The sequence below is a fragment of the Oncorhynchus masou genome, chromosome 28, assembly GCF_036934945.1.
Source record: "Oncorhynchus masou masou isolate Uvic2021 chromosome 28, UVic_Omas_1.1, whole genome shotgun sequence".
NCBI classification, from domain to species: domain Eukaryota; kingdom Metazoa; phylum Chordata; class Actinopteri; order Salmoniformes; family Salmonidae; genus Oncorhynchus; species Oncorhynchus masou.
Window position 1 is genome coordinate 80,962,513 of NC_088239.1, and position 24,812 is coordinate 80,987,324.

At 45.0% G+C, this 24,812-nt stretch overlaps 1 protein-coding gene across 1 annotated transcript in view; it reads right to left on the minus strand.

Annotated features, from left to right (window-relative positions):
• LOC135517071 (A disintegrin and metalloproteinase with thrombospondin motifs 19-like) overlaps positions 1-24,812 on the minus strand; it is a 123,342-nt gene that overhangs the window by 41,945 nt on the left and 56,585 nt on the right. Inside the window, exons 10-15 of the mRNA XM_064941092.1 lie at positions 24,237-24,338; positions 22,349-22,494; positions 21,585-21,733; positions 14,542-14,669; positions 3,497-3,617; positions 1,090-1,170 (exon numbers count right to left, since the gene is read on the minus strand). Coding sequence (XP_064797164.1) covers positions 1,090-1,170; positions 3,497-3,617; positions 14,542-14,669; positions 21,585-21,733; positions 22,349-22,494; positions 24,237-24,338 — 727 coding nt within the window. The remainder of the gene's footprint in view (positions 1-1,089; positions 1,171-3,496; positions 3,618-14,541; positions 14,670-21,584; positions 21,734-22,348; positions 22,495-24,236; positions 24,339-24,812) is intronic.

A 24,812-nucleotide genomic window follows, 5' to 3' on the forward strand; every position in this document is an offset into this window, starting at 1 on the left:
TAGGGACTCTGGGGAAGTAGACGGGATTGCCCCTGCAGCCTCTCAGTGTTTTCAAAGTGAGCCGCCTCGTGGTTCCTAATCACATGAAAGGCAGGAGTCAGGACGCTAGCAGGCAGGGGAGGAAAACAGTCAGTCTGAATCCCAGAAGGGTATAAGTAGTGCACTACGTAGGGAATAGGGTGCCACTTGAGACAGATTATTCCCTGATAGCAGCCAGGTCTGCTGACACATATTAGACAGGTGGATACAGCGCAGGGCCTGTGTTGTGTGGTTCCACTAGGAGTCATCTGAAAGAGAGACATCTGAAAGACAGCCATATGAGAGATGAGAGGAGATGTGTGGAGCTGGGGAACTAATGCTCTCTCACTAAAGCTGGCTGAAGGACTAATCGGAGAGCAGTGGATTGGGCACGTGAAAGATGAGAGGAAATGTGGAGGAGTTCAGGAAGTTAGTGAGACTCGAAAGCTGGGGGAGTAACGCTCTCTCACTAAAGCTGGGGGAAGGACTTATCTAAGAGCAGTGGACTGGGCACATGAAAGCTGAGAGGGGTGATCTCTGTATAGATGTGAAGGAGCTGGGGGAGTAATACCAGGCGTACACTACACGACTTTTAAAAGCCTAACATCGCTGAGCCTCTCACATTAAACAAACGTCTTTCATTACGTTTTTCGTCTTCCCAACTTAGTCGTGCACACACTATACATTCTGGCAGACAGGGGTCTCACACTACACATTCTCCTTAAGTGTTCTCTCTCTTAAGATGGGGAAGGACTGATCCAAGAGCAGCGACTTGAACGGGCCAAGTGGATTGAGAGGAGTGATGAGAGGAGAGTGTGTGTGGATGTGAATGCTAGAGCTGTGGGAGTTGATGCTCTCTCTGTAAAGCTGGATGAGGTGGCCGATGAGGTTGCCATAGGGATATATAGCCCTCTGGACTTTGGTGAAGAGAAAATGTGCTTTATTAAATGTGTTCTATTTAAAGTCACATGGGCACACTATTAGAGACATACAAAGGGACTACTGCTAGATTCAAGAGAGTTGTTTGCTACTGTATCACCCTGTTCAAAGCAACAGCGGTCCGTATCTTACCCAAATAACTCTGTGCAGGCTTTTCTTCCATCACTCTGATTCTCCTGGCCCCTTTGGGGATGATCACAGCTTCCACGTAGCCTGAGGGGAAAGAGGTGGAGAGAGAGAGATAAAGAGAGAGGTAGAGAGAGAGAGATAAAGAGAGAAGTGGAGAGAGAGATAGAGGTAGAGAGAGAGGTAAAGAGAGAGGTAGAGAGAGAGAGATAAAGAGAGAGGTGGAGAGAGAAAGATAAAGAGAGAGGTAGAGAGAGAGATAAAGAGAGAGAAAGAGAAAGAGAGAGGTAGAGAGAGGTAGAGAGAGAGAGATAAAGAGAGGTGGAGAGAGAGATAAAGAGAGAGGTAGAGAGAGAGAGATAAAGAGAGGTAGAGAGAGAGATAAAGAGAGAGGTAGAGAGAGAGAGAGAGAGGTAGAGAGAGGTAGAGAGAGAGAGGTAGAGAGAGGTAGAGAGAGAGATAAAGAGAGAGGTAGAGAGAGAGATAAAGAGAGAGGTAGAGAGATGTAGAGAGAGAGATAAAGAGAGAGGTAGAGAGAGAGAGGTAGAGAGAGAGATAAAGAGAGAGGTAGAAAGAGAGAGGTAGAGAGAGAGAGAGAGAGAGAGAGAGAGAGAGATAAAGAGAGAGGTAGAGAGAGAGATAAAGAGAGAGGTAGAGAGAGAGAGAGAAGGGGGATGTAACTGTACGGTTGTTGCGTCCCTGCCAGCACTAGAACTATCTGTGTTGTCTCTGTGTTGTCTCTGTGTTGTCTCTGTGTTGTCTGTTCACACTGCTATGCTTTATCTTGGCCAGGTCGCAGTTGCAAATGAGAACTTGTTCTCAACTAGCCTACCTGGTTAAATAAAGGTGAAATAAAAATAAACAAATAAAATCTAGCTCACTAGTACCATGTGTACATGTAACATACAGTTCAGTCACTTCACTTCTAAGAGAGCCAGGTGGGCTGACTGGAAGAGCTTCTGTCCTGTGTGTTCACGTGTGTCTCTACCCCCTGTGCTCGGGATCACAGGCCGTGAATAGATCTATGTGTGGGGTCCCCCTGCTACCGAACTGATGGTCACAGTTAGCCTAGCGTGGTCCGGGGAGCTTGAGTACGTATGAATGAGATCCATTCAAGGTCGAGAAAGGTGTTCCTCACCGTTGCCGAGCCATAGCCATTCATGGCACGGGATGTTGACATTGTTCGCTGTGTAATCTGAACTTGCTTTGAAGTTGTATTCAAAAGGCTGATTTTTAAAAACTTTGTCCAGTCTTTAAGATACAGCTTAGTGCTGATTCAGGGTCCACGGAGGAGAGGCTAGGTCCTTTTGTTTCTTTTTTTTTCGGAGCAGAAAATAACTCTGCAAGTAATGAATGACCTAACTAAAAAAACTGTCCGTTTGTGACATCCAGTTTGACTGATACGTTGGATATAAATACTTATCTGTGTCTCTTGTGAATAATGATGAGTTTTAATAATCGGACCCCGTGTGTGAACAACAACAAAAAACAAGAGCTGTAAATTCCTTCCTGTTTTCTCTCGCTCTCTCCTTGGGCTGTGGTAAACTTTTATTGGTAGTTAATAATGATGTCATTACTTTTTTTTACCGTACTGGTACCGTGTGGCTCAGTTGGTAGAGCATGACACTTGCAATGCCAGGGTTGTGGGTTCAATTCCCACGGGGGGACCAGTATGGGGAAAAATACAAAAAGAGAATGCTTTCTCACTCTGGATAAGAGCATCTGCAAAAGGACTTGTAAAAGTTACTATAGAGCATTATAAACTGGGTGGTTCAAGCCCTGAATGCTGATTGGCTGGCAGCTGTGGTATATCAGACTGTATACCACAGGTATGACAAAACACTTATTTTCCTGCTCTAATTACGTTGGTAACCAGTTTATAACAGCAATAAAGCACCTCGGGGGATTGTGGTGGCCAATATACCATGACTAAGGGCTGTATCCAGGCACTCCACGTTGCGTCTTGCCTAAGAACAGTCGTTAGCCGTGGTATATTGGCCATATACCACACCCCCTCGGGCCTTATTGCTTAAACATACAACCAATATATGTTTTAACTAACAAGCTACAATAGAAAGTGCTAATCATTTAGGGAGCTTATCAGCAGTAATTCAACACAGTTTTTAAATCCATACACTTCATTCAAATATTAAGAACATTCCCTGTAATAGTGCTACAGCTTGTTAGGAGATAAAGTCCAGTTCTGTGAGACTCTCTAAGACAAACCGAGGGAGATTGGCAGCCAGAGGTAACGTTAGATTACACGCAGAAGATTCCCCCTAGGTACAGATCTCTGATCAGCTTACTCTTCCCCGAATCCTAACCTTAACCATTCGTGGGGAAAATGCTAAACTGACCCAAGATCAGCGTCCAGGGGCAAGGTTGCCCTAAACCTACTGAGGGGGTACGGTACCTGCTCCTTTGGTGTGGTTGAAGTCCCCCTTGATGACCTTACAAGACTTGCCGTTGCCATTACACACCCCACAGTGGTCCTCTCTTGCCATCGAACTCAGGATCCTGTCACAGCCCACTTTCTAGACAACAACACAGAAACCTCAGGTTAACAACAGTCTCACATTGTAGATAATACAGTTAAACAGAAATAAAGCTTAAAATAATGTTGTCCTCTGATGACGGGGGACGGGGGACGGGGGACGGGGGTTGGTGGTTTAAAAAAAGGTTTGATCGACTGTTGACTGACAGTCTTGTTCGGGTGCTTTGGAGAACATTAACAATATGCAGAAACATTCAGTAATTCATTATGTCTCCAATACTACTGTCTACACACTACTGTCTACACACTACTGTCTACACACTACACACTACTGTCTACACACTACTGTCTACACACTACTGTCTACACACTACACACTACTGTCTACATACTACTGTCTACACACTACTGTCTACACACTACTGTCTACACACTACTGTCTACACACTACTGTCTACATACTACTGTCTACACACTACTGTCTACACACTACTGTCTACACACTACTGTCTACACACTACTGTCTACATACTACACACTACTGTCTACATACTACTGTCTACACACTACTGTCTACATACTACTGACTACACACTACTGTCTACATACTACACACTACTGTCTACACACTACTGTCTACACACTACTGTCTACACACTACTGTCTACATACTACTGACTACACACTACTGTCTAAATACTACACACTACTGTCTACACACTACTGTCTACATACTACACACTACTGTCTACACACTACTGTCTACACACTACTGTCTACACACTACACACTACTGTCTACACACTACTGTCTACACACTACTGTCTACATACTACTGTCTACACACTACTGTCTACATACTACACACTACTGTCTACACACTACTGTCTACATACTACATACTACTGTCTACACACTACTGTCTACATACTACATACTACATACTACTGTCTACCTACTACTGTCTACACACTACTGTCTACACACTACTGTCTACATACTACTGTCTACACACTACTGTCTACATACTACTGTCTACACACTACTGTCTACATACTACTGTCTACATACTACACACTACTGTCTACACACTACTGTCTACATACTACACACTACTGTCTACACACTACTGTCTACATACTACTGTCTACATACTACACACTACTGTCTACACACTACTGTCTACATACTACTGTCTACACACTACTGTCTACACACTACTGTCTACATACTACTGTCTACATACTACACACTACTGTCTACACACTACTGTCTACACACTACTGTCTACATACTACTATCTACATACTACTGTCTACATACTACTGTCTACATACTACACACTACTGTCTACATACTACTGTCTACACACTACTGTCTACATACTACACACTGCTGTCTACACACTACTGTCTACACACAACTGTCTACACACTACTGTCTACATACTACTGTCTACATACTACACACTACTGTCTACACACTACTGTCTACATACTACTGTCTACACACTACTGTCTACATACTACTGTCTACATACTACACACTACTGTCTACACACTACTGTCTACATACTACTGTCTACATACTACACACTACTGTCTACATACTACTGTCTACACACTACTGTCTACCCACTACTGTCTACATACTACTGTCTACATACTACTGTCTACACACTACTGTCTACACACTACTGTCTACATACTACTGTCTACATACTACACTACTGTCTACATACTACTGTCTACACACTACTGTCTACATACTACTGTCTACACACTACTGTCTACACACTACTGTCTACACACTACTGTCTACATACTACTGTCTACACACTACTGTCTACACACTACTGTCTACATACTACTGTCTACACACTACTGTCTACATACTACTGTCTACATACTACTGTCTACACACTACTGTCTACATACTACTGTCTACACACTACTGTCTACATACTACTGTCTACACACTACTGTCTACATACTACACACTACTGTCTACATACTACTGTCTACATACTACACACTACTGTCTACACACTACTGTCTACACACTACTGTCTACACACTACTGTCTACATACTACTGTCTACACACTACTGTCTACATACTACTGTCTACATACTACTGTCTACATACTACACACTACTGTCTACATACTACTGTCTACATACTACACACTACTGTCTACACACTACTGTCTACATACTACTGTCTACATACTACACACTACTGTCTACACACTACTGTCTACACACTACTGGCTACATACTACTGTCTACACACTACTGTCTACATACTACTGTCTACATACTACTGTCTACATACTACTGTCTACATACTACTGTCTACATACTACACACTACTGTCTACATACTACTGTCTACACACTACTGTCTACATACTACACACTGCTGTCTACACACTACTGTCTACACACTACTGTCTACACACTACTGTCTACACACTACACACTACTGTCTACATACTACTGTCTACACACTACTGTCTACACACTACTGTCTACACACTACTGTCTACACACTACTGTCTACATACTACTGTCTACACACTACTGTCTACACACTACTGTCTACACACTACTGTCTACACACTACTGTCTACATACTACACACTACTGTCTACATACTACTGTCTACACACTACTGACTACACACTACTGTCTACATACTACACACTACTGTCTACACACTACTGTCTACACACTACTGTCTACACACTACTGTCTACATACTACTGACTACACACTACTGTCTAAATACTACACACTACTGTCTACACACTACTGTCTACATACTACACACTACTGTCTACACACTACTGTCTACACACTACTGTCTACACACTACACACTACTGTCTACACACTACTGTCTACACACTACTGTCTACATACTACTGTCTACACACTACTGTCTACATACTACACACTACTGTCTACACACTACTGTCTACATACTACATACTACTGTCTACACACTACTGTCTACATACTACATACTACATACTACTGTCTACACACTACTGTCTACACACTACTGTCTACATACTACACACTACTGTCTACCTACTACTGTCTACACACTACTGTCTACACACTACTGTCTACATACTACTGTCTACACACTACTGTCTACATACTACTGTCTACACACTACTGTCTACATACTACTGTCTACATACTACACACTACTGTCTACACACTACTGTCTACATACTACACACTACTGTCTACACACTACTGTCTACATACTACTGTCTACATACTACACACTACTGTCTACACACTACTGTCTACATACTACTGTCTACACACTACTGTCTACACACTACTGTCTACATACTACTGTCTACATACTACACACTACTGTCTACACACTACTGTCTACACACTACTGTCTACATACTACTATCTACATACTACTGTCTACATACTACTGTCTACATACTACACACTACTGTCTACATACTACTGTCTACACACTACTGTCTACATACTACACACTGCTGTCTACACACTACTGTCTACACACTACTGTCTACACACTACTGTCTACATACTACTGTCTACATACTACACACTACTGTCTACACACTACTGTCTACATACTACTGTCTACACACTACTGTCTACATACTACTGTCTACATACTACACACTACTGTCTACACACTACTGTCTACATACTACTGTCTACATACTACACACTACTGTCTACATACTACTGTCTACACACTACTGTCTACCCACTACTGTCTACATACTACTGTCTACATACTACTGTCTACACACTACTGTCTACACACTACTGTCTACATACTACTGTCTACATACTACACACTACTGTCTACATACTACTGTCTACACACTACTGTCTACATACTACTGTCTACACACTACTGTCTACACACTACTGTCTACACACTACTGTCTACATACTACTGTCTACACACTACTGTCTACACACTACTGTCTACATACTACTGTCTACACACTACTGTCTACATACTACTGTCTACATACTACTGTCTACACACTACTGTCTACATACTACTGTCTACACACTACTGTCTACACACTACTGTCTACACACTACTGTCTACATACTACACACTACTGTCTACATACTACTGTCTACATACTACACACTACTGTCTACACACTACTGTCTACACACTACTGTCTACACACTACTGTCTACATACTACTGTCTACACACTACTGTCTACATACTACTGTCTACATACTACTGTCTACATACTACACACTACTGTCTACATACTACTGTCTACATACTACACACTACTGTCTACACACTACTGTCTACATACTACTGTCTACATACTACACACTACTGTCTACACACTACTGTCTACACACTACTGGCTACATACTACTGTCTACACACTACTGTCTACATACTACTGTCTACATACTACTATCTACATACTACTGTCTACATACTACTGTCTACATACTACACACTACTGTCTACATACTACTGTCTACACACTACTGTCTACATACTACACACTGCTGTCTACACACTACTGTCTACACACTACTGTCTACACACTACTGTCTACATACTACTGTCTACATACTACACACTACTGTCTACACACTACTGTCTACATACTACTGTCTACACACTACTGTCTACATACTACTGTCTACATACTACACACTACTGTCTACACACTACTGTCTACATACTACTGTCTACATACTACACACTACTGTCTACATACTACTGTCTACACACTACTGTCTACCCACTACTGTCTACATACTACTGTCTACATACTACTGTCTACACACTACTGTCTACACACTACTGTCTACATACTACTGTCTACATACTACACACTACTGTCTACATACTACTGTCTACACACTACTGTCTACATACTACTGTCTACACACTACTGTCTACACACTACTGTCTACATACTACTGTCTACACACTACTGTCTACATACTACTGTCTACACACTACTGTCTACACACTACTGTCTACATACTACTGTCTACACACTACTGTCTACATACTACTGTCTACATACTACTGTCTACATACTACTGTCTACATACTACTGTCTACACACTACTGTCTACATACTACTGTCTACACACTACTGTCTACATACTACATACTACTGTCTACATACTACTGTCTACCCACTACTGTCTACATACAACTGTCTACACACTACTGTCTACATACAACTGTCTACACACTACTGTCTACATACTACTGTCTACATACTACTGTCTACATACTACTGTCTACATACTACTGTCTACACACTACTGTCTACATACTACTGTCGACACACTACTGTCTACACACTACTGTCTACATACTACTGTCTACACACTACTGTCTACACACTACTGTCTACACACTACTGTCTACACACTACTGTCTACATACTACTGTCTACATACTACACACTACTGTCTACATACTACTGTCTACATACTACTGTCTAAACACTACTGTCTACATACTACTGTCTACACACTACTGTAATCTCAGACAGGCCTAGACATATTTTTGTACAATAGGAGACTACTTTGGGTGGAGGGCTGATTTGCGTGGGTGATAGAGAAGTATAATGTAGGACAGCATCTGTTAATGTGTATTGTACATCCCAGTTTAGCCAGGGGTGTATTCACTAGGAACCAAACAGGCCCAGTTTAGCCAGGGATGTATTCACTAGGAACCAAACAGGCCCAGTTTAGCCAGGGGTGTATTCACTAGGAACCAAACAGGCCCAGTTTAGCCAGGAGTGTATTCACTAGGAACCAAACATGCCCAGTTTAGCCAGGGATGTATTCACTAGGAACCAAACAGGCCCAGTTTAGCCAGGGGTGTATTCACTAGGAACCAAACATGCCCAGTTTAGCCAGGGATGTATTCACTAGGAACCAAACAGGCCCAGTTTAGCCAGGGATGTATTCACTAGGAACCAAACAGGCCCAGTTTAGCCAGGGGTGTATTCACTAGGAACCAAACAGGCCCAGTTTAGCCAGGAGTGTATTCACTAGGAACCAAACATGCCCAGTTTAGCCAGGAGTGTATTCACTAGGAACTAAACAGGCCCAGTTTAGCCAGGGGTGTATTCACTAGGAACCAAACAGGCCCAGTTTAGCCAGGAGTGTATTCACTAGGAACCAAACAGGCCCAGTTTAGCCAGGAGTGTATTCACTAGGAACCAAACAGGCCCAGTTTAGCCAGGAGTGTATTCACTAGGAACCAAACAGGCCCAGTTTAGCCAGGGGTGTATTCACTAGGAACCAAACAGGCCCAGTTTAGCCGGAGTGTATTCACTAGGAACCAAACAGGCCCAGTTTAGCCGGAGTGTATTCACTAGGAACCAAACAGGCCCAGTTTAGCCAGAAGTGTATTCACTAGGAACCAAACAGGCCCAGTTTAGCCAGGAGTGTATTCACTAGGAACCAAACAGGCCCAGTTTAGCCAGGGGTGTATTCACTAGGAACCAAACAGGCCCAGTTTAGCCAGGGGTGTATTCACTAGGAACCAAACAGGCCCAGTTTAGCCAGGGGTGTATTCACTAGGAACCAAACAGGCCCAGTTTAGCCGGAGTGTATTCACTAGGAACCAAACAGGCCCAGTTTAGCCGGAGTGTATTCACTAGGAACCAAACAGGCCCAGTTTAGCCAGGGGTGTATTCACTAGGAACCAAACAGGCCCAGTTTAGCCAGGAGTGTATTCACTAGGAACCAAACAGGCCCAGTTTAGCCAGGGGTGTATTCACTAGGAACCAAACAGGCCCAGTTTAGCCAGGAGTGTATTCACTAGGAACCAAACAGGCCCAGTTTAGCCAGGGGTGTATTCACTAGGAACCAAACAGGCCCAGTTTAGCCAGGAGTGTATTCACTAGGAACCAAACAGGCCCAGTTTAGCCAGGGGTGTATTCACTAGGAACCAAACCTGACCAATACATATAGTACTATGGTGATCAGACAGTACTATGGTGAGTAGACAGTACTATGGTGATCAGACAGTACTATGGTGAGTAGACTGTACTATGGTGAGTAGACTGTACTATGGTGAGTAGACAGTACTATGGTGATCAGACAGTAGTACTATGGTGATCAGACAGTAGTACTATGGTGATCAGACAGTACTATGGTGAGCAGAGAGTACTATGGTGAGTAGACAGTAGTACTATGGTGAGTAGATGGTACTATGGTGATCAGACAGTAGTACTATGGTGATCAGACAGTACTATGGTGATCAGACAGTAGTACTATGGTTAGTAGACAGTACTATGGTGAGCAGAGAGTACTATGGTGAGTAGACAGTAGTACTATGGTGAGTAGACAGTACTATGGTGATCAGACAGTATTATGGTGAGTAGACAGTAGAACTATGGTGAGTAGACTGTACTATGGTGAGTAGACTGTACTATGGTGATCAGACAGTAGTACTATGGTGAGTAGACAGTACTATGGTGATCAGACAGTAGTACTATGGTGATCAGACAGTAGTACTATGGTGAGTAGACTGTAGAACTATGGTGATCAGACAGTAGTACTATGGTGAGTAGACTGTAGTACTATGGTGATCAGACTGTACTATGGTGAGTAGACTGTACTATGGTGAGTAGACTGTACTATGGTGATCAGACAGTAGTACTATGGTGATCAGACTGTACTATGGTGATCAGACAGTAGTACTATGGTGAGTAGACTGTACTATGGTGATCAGACAGTAGTACTATGGTGAGTAGACAGTAGAACTATGGTGAGTAGACAGTACTATGGTGATCAGACAGTAGTACTATGGTGATCAGACAGTACTATGGTGATCAGACAGTAGTACTATGGTGAGTAGACTGTACTATGGTGATCAGACAGTAGTACTATGGTGAGTAGACTGTACTATGGTGAGTAGACTGTACTATGGTGAGTAGACAGTAGTACTATGGTGAGTAGACAGTACTATGGTGAGTAGACTGTACTATGGTGATCAGACAGTAGTACTATGGTGATCAGACAGTAGTACTATGGTGATCAGACAGTACGTAGACAGTACTATGGTGAGTAGACTGTACTATGGTGATCAGACAGTAGTACTATGGTGAGTAGACAGTAGTACTATGGTGATCAGACTGTACTATGGTGATCAGACAGTAGTACTATGGTGATCAGACAGTACTATGGTGATCAGACAGTAGTACTATGGTGAGTAGACTGTACTATGGTGAGTAGACAGTAGTACTATGGTGATCAGACAGTACTATGGTGATCAGACAGTAGTACTATGGTGAGTAGACTGTACTATGGTGAGTAGACTGTACTATGGTGAGTAGACTGTACTATGGTGAGCAGACAGTACTATGGTGAGCAGACAGTACTATGGTGAGCAGACAGTACTATGGTGAGCAGAGAGTACTATGGTGAGAAGACCATACTGATCAGACAGTACTATGGTGATCAGACAGTACTATGGTGATCAGACAGTAGTACTATGGTGAGCAGAGAGTACTATGGTGAGTAGACAGTACTATGGTGAGAAGACCATACTGATCAGACAGTACTATAGTGATCAGACATTAGTACTATGGTGAGTAGACAGTACTATGGTGAGAAGACCATACTGATCAGACAGTACTATGGTGATCAGACAGTGGTACTATGGTGATCAGACAGTACTATGGTGATCAGACAGTACTATGGTGATCAGACAGTACTATGGTGATCAGACAGTACTATGGTGAGTAGACAGTAGAACTATGGTGAGTAGACAGTACTGATCAGACAGTAGTATGGTGATCAGACAGTACTATGGTGAGTAGACAGTAATTTGTTCATAACTAACTTGCCTAGTTTAATAAAGGTTCAAAACAAATAAATAAATAAATGTTTAAAAAAATATGTAGCTGGAGAGCAGATTCTTTTGACCAAGAGCCAGCAGTTCACAGATGGGCCATCCGTATGTCAGAGAGGATGATGGGTGTGTGCTGGGGCTTGGGCCACGACCTACTCTGGGAGCGTGGAAACATCCTTACAACGCCAGGGCAACATATTACTTTGTTTCTCTCTCGCTCTCGCTCTCGCTCTCTGTCTGCCTGTCTGTCTGTCTGTCTGTCTGTCTGCCTTTCTCTCTCTCTGCCTTTCTCTCTCACTCTCTGTCTGCCTGTCTGTCTGTCTGTCTGTCTGTCTGTCTGCCTTTCTCTCTCCCTGCCTTTTTCTCTCGCTCTCTGTCTGCCTGTCTGTCTGCCTTTCTCTCTCTCTGCCTTTCTCTCTCACTCTCTGTCTGCCTGTCTGTCTGCCTTTCTCTCTCCCTGCCTTTTTCTCTCGCTCTCTGTCTGCCTGTCTGTCTGCCTTTCTCTCTCTCTGCCTTTCTCTCTCACTCTCTGTCTGCCTGTCTGTCTGTCTGCTTTTCTCTCTCCCTGCCTTTTTCTCTCGCTCTCTGTCTGCCTGTCTGTCTGCCTCTCTCTCTCTATTGCTCTTTTGCTCTCTCTCTCGCTCTATTGCTCTCTCTCTATTGCTCTATTGCTCTCTCTCTATTGCTCTCTCTCTATTGCTCTCTCTATTGCTCTATTGCTCTCTCTCTATTGCTCTATTGCTCTCTCTCTATTGCTCTATTGCTCTCTCTCTATTGCTCTATTGCTCTCTCTCTATTGCTCTATTGCTCTCTCTCTATTGCTCTCTCTCTCTATTGCTCTCTCTCTCTCTATTGCTCTCTCTCTCTCTATTGCTCTCTCTCTATTGCTCTCTCTCTCTCTATTGCTCTCTCTCTCTCTCTCTCTCTCTCTCTCTCTCTCTCTCTCTCTCTCATCTCTCTCCATCATCTCTCTCCATCATCTCTCTCCATCATCTCTCTCCATCATCTCTCTCCAGCCCAGATAGCAGGAAATAATCCCCGCAAATCCTCCCTGTGTTTTCTGAAATATTCCCCAGTTGTCTATTTTTCTACCAGAGAAAGAGGTTCTGGTCATGGGTCGATCGTCTGTCTACTGAAGGCACGTTCTCCTGCTCCTGGGAGTGCAGTCAACATAATGGAGGGTGGCTGTGGGGCTCCGCCGATAACAATGGGTCTGTGACCCAAATTGCACACTATTCCCTACACAGTGCACTACTTTTGACCAAAGTCTTATGGGCCCTGGTAAAAACAATTGTGCACTAAATAGAGAATAGGGCACCATTTTGGGTCAGTGATTTAAGTACCATTTTGGGTCAGTGATTTAAGCACCATTTATTTTCTTGCTGGACTTGACATTGAAGACTTTGTTTGGAAGGAGACATGGAATGCGTTTTTTGTGGTATTAAAAAAATATGTGTTGGGGAAACAGCTTGGAAAATGACTTTCTCTTTCTGCAATATGGAACAATTTTCACAATTTTGCTGTCCGAGAACTGTGACATCAGATCAGACTAACCTGCATCAGAGACATCAGAAAAATGTTGCGTGAGATGGCTGCGAATAACACTTACAAAAATCTCCAGGGCTTTGGGTTTTGTGTGCCATTAAGCGATGCAAAACTTCCAGCTTTATTTAGAACTATATTGTGTAAATCTACCATTGAATTACTGAAAATGTAGAACACACTGGAACCTAACTCGTCTCCTGTCACATGACTGGTTTACCTGACAAGTCCCATGCGACATGACATGTAGTTTCCCCTAGGTACAGATCTAGGATCAGCTTCCCCTGCCCCAATCCTAACCTTTACCATTAGTGGGGATATGCACTGACCCAAGATCAGCGTCTAGGGGCAAGTTCACATGACTGATGTACCTGAAAAGTCCCCTGTCACATGACTGGTGTACCTGAAAAGTCCCCTGTCACATGACTGGTGTACCTGACAAGTCCCCTGTCACATGACTGGTGTACCTGAAAAGTCCCCTGTCGCATGACTGGTGTACCTGAAAAGTCCCCTGTCACATGACTGGTGTACCTGACATGTCCCGTTGGCACAGAGGCCAGACCCCTGAGAGCCACAGGAGGTTCCATCCAGCACCTTCTCAGCCAGGAGGCGGGGTTGTTCTTTCCCTGTGGAGGAACAGAACAGTGTACAGGGCCTCTCTGGAGGAGAGAGAGGGGAGGGGAGGAGAGAGAGGAGGAAGCGAGGAGAGCGAGGAGGAGGAGGGAGGGAGGGGAGGAAGAGATAGGATATGGGGAGGAGAAGAGTTGACAAGTAAGAGGGGATAGGAGGTGGGGGTTGGGGGGAGTAGAGAAGAGAGGGTGCCATTTAATGTAAAGTAGGTCCTCATATAGAGACCATGCTTACCATGCTCTATCATTTTGACCCCTACATAACCCCATCATTACCCATACACAACCCCTACATGACCTCATCTTGACGTTCATGCCCGATACCATATCTATTAGCTTTGAACTACTACACTCAGGAAAGAAATGTGCTATCTAGAACCTAAAAGGGTTCTTCGGCTGTCCTCTTTGAAGAACGCTTTTTGGTTCCAGGTAGAACCCTTTTGGCTTCAATGTAGAACCCTTTTGGTTCCATGTAGAACCCATTGGAACTCTTTTTTTTTCCTAAGAGTGTACCACAGATATTTGTGTTAAGAGCATGGTGATATGATGTCACATGCCTTATGTTCATGACCGTTACACGACCCCATTGTGACCTTCGAGACAACCAGCTAGAAATAGGTTAAACCCAGACATCCACCCAGACATGTCAGAAAGTTATTTTACAGGTCAGACACGCCAGCGATCGAACGGTTAAAATCATCGTGTGGCTGCAATGTGTTTGCTATCACCTAGTGGGTGATGACAAACATTGTTTGGCTGTTTGGACCGTATCCACATGTAGAATCGTTGGAAAATGAACAGAAATTGACGGTTGATATTCAAGAGGCGATAGGACGGCCAACTGCAGCATTTGGTGACACTTTCTGTTTTCTATGGATATCTTCTTCATGGTGTTTTAGAAGCACATTTCTAACACATTATAATTCATGAAATAGACGCAAATTAGATTTTTCACAGACAATCTTTGGTCAATGTGCAAAGACTGATGTATATTCTGAGAAACCTAAAATACTAATCATTGTATTGACATGTACAGGTTACATCAGGGCTCTCCCGGAGATCTACCATCCTGTAGGTTTTCACTCAAACCCCAATCTGGTGCACATGATTCTAATAATTAGCTGGTTGATAAGCTGAATCAAGTTAGTTACAATTGGGGTTGGAGCGAAAACCTACAGGAGAGTAGCTCTTCGGGAACAGGGTGTGAGAGCCTTGGGTTACACAATACCTTTAGATGGTGGACTGACTCCTACTGTGCCGCCTGCATGCAGCAAGTGTGTATATGTTTTCAAAACAAGATAAATATGCAGTGTTTAAAGGGGCAATCTCCTCAATGGTTAGTCCTTGTATCCATGTCACACCCTGATCTGTTGTCTTCATCCCTCTCCAGCTGTTGCCCATCTTCCCCATTATTGTCACGGCTCTCGTCAGAATGAGGATCGGACCAAAGAGCAGCGTGGTAAGTGTTCATGATTTTTATTGATCAAAACACTCAAACAAAATAACAAAGAGAAAAACGAACTGTAAGCCAAAAAAACTATACAGAAAACAACTACCCACAAAACACACAGGTGGAAAAAAGGCTGCCTAAGTATGATTCCCAATCAGAGACAACGACAGACTCTGATTGGGAACCACACTCTGCAAAAAACAAAGAAATAGAAAACATAGAAATAAAGAAACTAGAATGCCCACCCTAGTAACACCATGGCCTAACCAAAATAGAGAATAAAAGCCTCTCTATGGCCAGGGCGTGACAGTACCCCCCCGCAAAGGTGCGGATTCCGGCCACAAGACCTGACTCTAAAGGGGGGGGTCCGGGTGGGCATCTCTTCACGGCGGCGGCTCCAGTGCGGGACGTAGACCCCCCTCCGCCCGCAGATCCCTTCGCTTTGGTGGCGGCCCTAGTGCATGGCCCTTCACTGGAGAAATCGGGCCGCAGATCATCGCCGGAGGAAACCGACCATCGATCATCGCCGGAAGATCCGGACTGGGGGCGGTCGCTGCATGCTCCGGACTGGGGGCGGTCGCTGCATGCTCCGGACTGGGGACCGTCGCTGGAGGCTCCGGACTGGGGACCGTCGCTACAGGCTCCGGACTGGGGACCGTCGCTGCATGCTCCGGACTGGGGACCGTCGCTAGAGGCTCCGGACTGGGGACCGTCGCTGGAGGCTCCGGACTGGGGACCGTCGCTGGAGGCTCCGGACCGTCGCTGGAGGCTCCGGACTGGGGACCGTCGCTGCAGGCTCCGAACTGGGGACCGTCGCTGGAGGCTCCGGACTGAAGACCGTCGCTGGAGGCTCCGGACTGGGGACCGTCGCTGGAGGCTCCGGACTGAAGACCGTCGCTGGAGGCTCCGGACTGGGGACCGTCGCTGGAGGCTCCGGACTGGGGACCGTCGCTAGAGGCTCCGGACTGGGGACCGTCGCTAGAGGCTCCGGACTGGGGACCGTCGCTGGAGGCTCCGGACTGGGGACCGTCGCTGGAGGCTCCGGACTGGGGACCGTCGCTGGAGGCTCCGGACTGGGGACCGTCGCTGGAGGCTCCGGACTGGGGACCGTCGCTGGAGGCTCCGTAGTGGGGACCGTCGCTGGAGGCTCCGTAGTGGGGACCGTCGCTAGAGGCTCCGGACTGGGGACCGTCGCTGGAGGATTCGGGCTGGGGACCGTCGCTGGAGGCTCCGGACTGCGGATCTACGCTGGAGGCTTCGTGCCATGGATCATCACTGGAGGCTCCGTGCCATGGATCATCACTGGAGGCTTCGGGCCATGGATCATCACTGGAGGCTCCGGGCCCTGGATCATCACTGGAGGCTTCGTACCATGGATCATCACTGGAGGCTTCGTGCCATGGATCACACTGGACCGTGGAGGCGCACCGGAGGTCTGGAGTGCAGAGCTGGCATAACTCGTCCTGGCTGGATACCCCCCTTAGCCCGGCAAGTGTGGGGAGCTGGAACAGGCCGCACTGGGCTTAGCTGGTCAAACCGGGGACACCGTGCGTAGAGTTGGCGCAGGATAACCTGGGCCGAAGAGACGCACCGGAGGCCAGGAGCGCTGAGCCGGCACAATCACTCCTGGCTGAATGCCCACTCTAGCACGGCAACTGCGGGGAGCTTGCAGAGAGCGCACCGGGCTGTAGCTGCACACCGAAGGCATGGTGCGCAGAACCGGCGCTTGACCAGTCATTCGCTCCCCACGGTAACCAAGGGGAGTTGGCTCAGGTCTGAACCCTGACTCCACCAATCTCCCCGTGTGCCCCCCTCAAAAAATTGGGGGTTGCCTCTCATGCTTGCCTCGTTGCCGTGACTCCTGGTATCTTCGCCGTTCCTCCCGTGCTGTTTCCGCCTGTTTCCATGGCAGTGTCTTGTCCCCTGTCATAACCTCCTCCCATGTCCATGAGCTCCTCAACTCACTCTTTTCCCGGGCCCAGGATCCCTGCTCCTCCTGGCCACGCTGCTTGGTCCTTTGGTGGTGGGTAGTTTTCTGTCACGGCCCTCGTCGGATGAGGATCGGACCAAAGCGCAGCGTGGTAAGTGTTTATGGTTTTTATTGATCAAAACTCTCGAACAAAATAACAAAGAGAAAAACGAACAGTTCTGTAAGGCAAAAAAACTATAGAGAAAACAACTACCCACAAAACAAAGGTGGGAAAAAGCTGCCTAAGTATGATTCCCAATCAGAGACAACGATAGACAGCTGCCTCTGATTGGGAACCACACTCGGTCAAAAACAAAGAAATAGAAAACATAGAAATAAAGAAACTAGAATGCCCACCCTAGCCACACCCTGGCCTAACCAAAATAGAGAATAAAAGCCTCTCTATGGCCAGGGCGTGACAATTATCCCCAGTGTATTTATACCTGTGTTCTCTGTTTGTCTGTTACCAGTTCGTTTTGTCCGTCAAGCCTATCAGCATTTTCCCCTTGCTCCTTTCTTTTTCTTTAGTTCCTGTTTTCTAGTTTCCCGGTTTTGACCATTCTGCCAGCCCTGACCTCGAGCCTGCCTGCCGATCTGTACCTTGTCACACCGCCCTGGATTATTGACCTCTTCCTGCCCTGAAACTGCCTGCTGTTCTGTACCTTTTGACTCTGATCTGGATTACTGACCTCTGACCCTTGACCTGTCGTTTTGCCTGCCCCGTTCTAGTAATACACCTTTGTTACTTCGACACTGTCTGCATCTGGGTCTTCCCTAAAACGTGATACCTTAGCAATGTCTATGAATTTGAAAGTGGTAAATAAAAATGTCCAGCTCCAATTCTCAGATGTTTACCATTCTCAGATGTCCAATGTGTTGTTGTTGTTTGAACTGCAGATTGCTCTTTTAAAAGCTCACGTGGAGTCTGGAATCTTAATGATGCTTTAAACAGAACACCGCTGGAGCAGGGCCAGCTGCTTTCCTCATAAACCCTACACACTCTCTTACATCCTTATCTCGTCACCTGTCAAAATGTTTACGCCAGCGATATGTTTAAAAAGCCAGCGATATGTTTAAAAAGCCACCCGCCTTCGTTTTGGTCTAGCTCAGTTGAGCAGGGGGCCAAGATGTAACTAATTGCGGCGTCGCGAAACGGTCGCGAAGCATCTTCCAGACGCATTAATCTCTTACAGTGTTTGACGAGGCTACGTTGTAAACATTCAATCCCCATCTTTGAACACTTAAGCGTGCGTACATGCGGCCCGACAGGTTTATACTGATTTGTGCAATATGCCAGGACTTGGCACCGAGCGCACACTTGGTCTGCATCCCAAATGGGCCCAAAGGGTTCTGGTCAAAAGTAGTGCACTATATAGGGAATAGGGTGGCGTTGGAGACGCAGGCTTGAGGTCAGAGCTATGCGAGCAGCCTTCCAGCAGCAGCATCGTGTTGTACACATGGGATGTCCAACACTCGCTATCTCCCAAATCTCACAGTCAAAGCCCATTTTTACCCCTCTCTGCTCCAAATATGGAGGAATGTGGGATTGGGAGCATCGGGAGCCAGTCTAAATACCTGTTACTTATCAAAGATGGTTTTGATCATCTATATCAACCATGAGTGCATTTGAGGAATGCATTGTATCCGCAAGCTATAATTTAAAGTTTAGTCATTTAGCAGATGTTCTTATCCAGTGAGACTTACAGGAACAATTAGGGTTTAGTGCCTTGCTCAAGGGCATATCGACAGATTCTTCACCAATCAGCTCAGAGAGAGAGAGAGAGAGAGAGAGAGAGAGAGACAGAGAGAGAGAGACAGAGAGAGAGAGACAGAGAGAGAGGGAGAGAGAGAGGGAGAGAGAGAGAGGCCACAGACCAGGCTCTCAAGAGAAGACAGGCTATGTGCACACTGCCCACAAAATGAGGTGGAAACTGAGCTGCACTTCCTAACCTCCTGCCAAATGTATGACCATATTAGAGACACATTTTTCCCTCAGATTACACAGACCCAACAAGAATTTGAAAATAAATCTAATTTTGATAAACTCCCATCTCTATTAGGTGAAATACCTTAGTGTGCCATCACAGCAGCAGAAGCAAATGGCAGCCAGTGAAGAACAAACACCATTGTAAATATAACCTATATGTATGTTTATTTATTTTTCCTTTTGTACTTTAACTATTGCAGATCATTACAACACTGTATGTAGAAATAATGACGTTTGAAATGTCTTTATTCTTCTGGAATTTTTGTGAGTGAACATATGTGTCCCATGCCAATAAAGCCCATTAATTTGAAATTGAATTTGAAATTGAATTGAGAGAGGGACATAGAGACAGACAGAGTGAGAGACAGATAGATAGATAGGAAGAGAGAAATAGTAGAGGGAGAGAAGGAGAGAGAGACACCTTGCCTGATGAAAGGAGCTTTGTGCTCCAGCAGGCAGAGCGTCTGTGCAGTGAAGTCATCTAGTGAAGTCATCCAGTGATGTCATCCAGTGATGTAATCTAGTGAAGCCATCTAGTGAAGTCATCTAGTGAAGTCATCTAGTGAAGTCATCTAGTGAAGTCATCCAGTGATGACATCGAGTGAAGTCATCTAGTGAAGTCATCTAGTGAAGTCATCTAGTGAAGTCATCCAGTGATGTAATCTAGTGAAGTCATCTAGTGAAGTCATCTAGTGAAGTCATCTCGTGATGTCATCTAGTGAAGTCATCTAGTGAAGTCACCTAGTGAAGTCCTCTAGTGAAGTCATCCAGTGAAGTCATCTAGTGAAGTCATCTAGTGAAGTCATCTAGTGATGTCATCTAGTGAAGTCATCTAGTGAAGTCATATAGTGAAGTCATCTAGTGATGTCATCTAGTGATGTCATCTAGTGAAGTCATCTAGTGAAGTCATCTAGTGAAGTCATCTAGTGAAGTCATATAGTGAAGTCATCTAGTGAAGTCATATAGTGAAGTCATCTAGTGATGTCATCTAGTGATGTCATCCAGAGCAGAGAGAGAGAGAGCCACTGGAGAGCCTGTTTGTCATTCCGCTCAAACACACACAGACCGGTTTGGCTACCAACTCTACTCTAACAGGCACAATTAGACCAAGAAAGAGGCTTGAGCAAAGCAAGATATTCGAGTTTGAGAGTTACTGTCTAAGAGAGAGTTTGGTGGTTTAGAGAACTGCACTGCAGTACTTGTGAATAGTGTACAGTAAAACTTCAATTAAACGCAGTCGCAAAAAAGCTGCCTGTCCCTTTTAATAGCCAGGCATCAGCATTTCAGTAAATAAATGTTTCAAATAAATGCCGGTGTGAACTTCAGTGAGTATCGTAGGGCAAAATAAGATAAAGGAGAACATCATCATTATTATGGACGAGACAGCAGTGTGGCTTGACATGACATGGTCGCCTCAATGAGGCGCCACGAGGCGCAAGGAGTGAGACAACGGTGCTGAAATGCGAAATCGGAGGTGTATGATAGGCAGCCTTTGCAATGGATTTGTTTTGTTATACAGTCTATAATCTAGATATATACCATCATCCATGACGGAGTGCCAGTGCAGGGAGGGGCGATTGAAGGTCTGGCATTGTTGGTCTCTGAAGCTGGGGCTCCCAGCAGGGCAGGGTAGGTTCTCACACAGCCTGTACTGCATCCTGGAGCCGACACAGTCCCAGCTTTTCCCACTTGTCCCATCAGAGACAATACAAAACAAAATGCATGGAATGAAGGTCAAGATCAAAGAAGTAAAGCTCCTGTACCCTAGCGGATAAGGTGCGTTAGACCAGTAACTGAAAGGTTGCTGGTTTGAATCCTCAAGCCAAACAGGGTGAACAATCTGTCCATGTGCCCTTCAGCACTGAATCCCAATTACTCTGGATAAGAGTGTTTGCTAAATGACAAAAATGTACTCAAAGATGCAAAGTACCCGGGACTCTACTCAGAGACAGTCATTACAGTGTAAAGTACCTGGGACTCTACTCAGACAGTCATTACAGTGTAAAGTACCTGGGACTCTACTCAGAGAGACAGTCATTACAGTGTAAAGTACCTGGGACTCTACTCAGAGACAGTCATTACAGTGTAAAGTACCTGGGACTCTACTCAGACAGTCATTACAGTGTAAAGTACCTGGGACTCTACTCAGAGAGACAGTCGTTACAGTGTAAAGTACCTGGGACTCTACTCAGAGAGACAGTCATTCCAGTGTAAAGTACCTGGGACTCTACTCAGAGACAGTCATTCCAGTGTAAAGTACCTGGGACTCTACTCAGAGAGACAGTCGTTACAGTGTAAAGTACCTGGGACTCTCACACTTGCGCTGGCGTCCACTGATGCCAGTGCTGCAGGTTGGACTGCAGGTTCCCCAGGACCCCCAGGTGCTCCACTCCCCCATGGCTTGCTCCACTGGCACCGCTCTGCTCACACACTCCCCAGCACGACACCACTGTATGAGTACAACACACACACACACACACACACACACACACACACACACACACACACACACACACACACACACACACACACACACACACACACACACACACACACACACACACACACACACACACACACACACGAATAAATCACACAGTGTCCAAACCTACAACCCTGTCCAATGACATCATCAAACCCCACTACTGAACAACTGTGAACGCAAACACTCCTGAACCCAACACTAATACAAAACAACGCTGCACTCACAGTGTAACTCGGCCTTGTCGTTGACATGCTGCTGATTATGTGGAGGCTGATGTGTTGAGCTATGTAAACAGAGGATTCAGGGTCTGATTGAGCACTGGCAATCTCCCTTACTCTGGTTTGTGCTCATCATCATTACTATTGACACTTCTGTTGACAGGATGGAACTCTTTTTTTAACGTCAACTTTTCACTGACACAACCCACCCATTACAAGACACCTGAAATAATTCAAACACTGCCCTAGAAGTGGGATCTCACTATTTAATACGTCCTGTCCACTCTGATGACACGTAACATTCTCCAGAGTTCACTGGCCTTATTCAAAGACCCCCCCCCCCCCAAAAAAAAGTTTCCCAACGTACACTTCGGTGATCAATGAAAGCATATTTGTACAAGAGACTGCACTTGAATTTCTACATGGGCTGTTACGGATTATAAATGGTGCATCTAAGGACAAAGTCTCAATAGTCTGTACTTCACTACACTAATACCTAATACTCAACCGTGGCGTACAACACAACACGTTCCTGGTGGCGTTACTAGCAGGGTTTACGATGGTCGGGCTCCGCGCGGTGCTCTGCATCATGTTGCCTGTCAGCGTGGATACACAAAGGGACGTGGAGACGGTCTGAAGCGGGGCCAGGGGTTTGCCGTGAGCGGCCACAGCTGGCCCCTTCCCTTGGCCCACAGGCTGTTTCTCATCTCGCTGTTTATAATATATCTCGGAGAGGATGGCTCTCTCCTTCTCTTGTCTCTCTCTCTTCTCTTCTCTCCCTCACTCGCTCTTTCCCCCTCTCTCTCTCTTCTCTTCTCTTTCGCTCGCTCTTTCACGCTCTCTCGCTTTCCCTTCCCCCCTCTCTCTCCCTCACTTGCTCTTTCACTCTCTCTCTCTCTCTCTCTCTCTCTCTTCTCTCTCTCTCGCTCACTCTTTCCCTCTCTCTCTCTCCCTCACTCGCTCTCTTTTCTCTTGCAGCAACGGCTGCTTGCTTGGGCTCGAGTGGAAAAGATGATTTCATATTAGTGAGGCTGGTATTGAGGGACCATATCGTGTTGATTGGCTGATTTTAAGATGATGAAAATGTGATGAATTAATAAAGGCATTGGTTTACGTACCAAATAGCACCCTATTCCGAAGAGATATAAGCGTAATTTGGGATGCGGACACAGAGGTAGAAAGGGATGCAATAGAGTCTACCCTGAAAAATAATCAAATACATTTTTTTGTCTGAAAAGCTGTATGCTGTAATTATAAAGTTAAGTTGTTTCGATATAACAATGGCACAAAACGTCTCAAATTGCACCCGATATAATAAATAGTACACTATACCATTTGGTATAATTTGGGACGCACATTTAGTTTTTCTAATAAAACTTGAATGAAGTCATGTGAAATAGAGCAGTGTCCACAAATGACAGAAGTCCTCCACACGTTCTACACAAATCCATGTTCTGTATCGTAATACATTGCTGTGGTTCTACCTACCTTTCCCGGGTCACACTCTGTGCCATCCATGGGTGGGTCCAGTTTGGTTTTACAGTCCTTCTCTCCATCCACCCGGCACCACAGCCCTGAACACATCACATACTGAAACACGCACACACATACACGCACGCACACACAGACACACGCACACACACACACATGCGCACACACACACACACAGAAATAAAGTTTATTGACATACATTTTTATGATGCAGTCTATGTTCATTTACTTGAATCACTGTTAAAAAAATGTTATATGCGGTTTACGAAGGACACACTGAATAAAAACAGTTTTCAATGCATAATGGAAATAGATGTTCTTATTGGAAAAATAAAATAAAATAATAATATTGGCACTCACTACTACTCTTCACAATGATGTCCATTCCATCAAATCAAACTTTATTAGTCACATGCTTCGAATACAACAAGTGTAGAACCTTACTGTGAAATGCTTACTTGCAAGCCCTTAACCAACAGTGCAGTTCAAGAAGAGTTTAAGAAAATATTTACCAAATAAACTAAAGTAAAAAGTAACACAGTAAAATAAGAACAACGAGGCTATATACAGGGG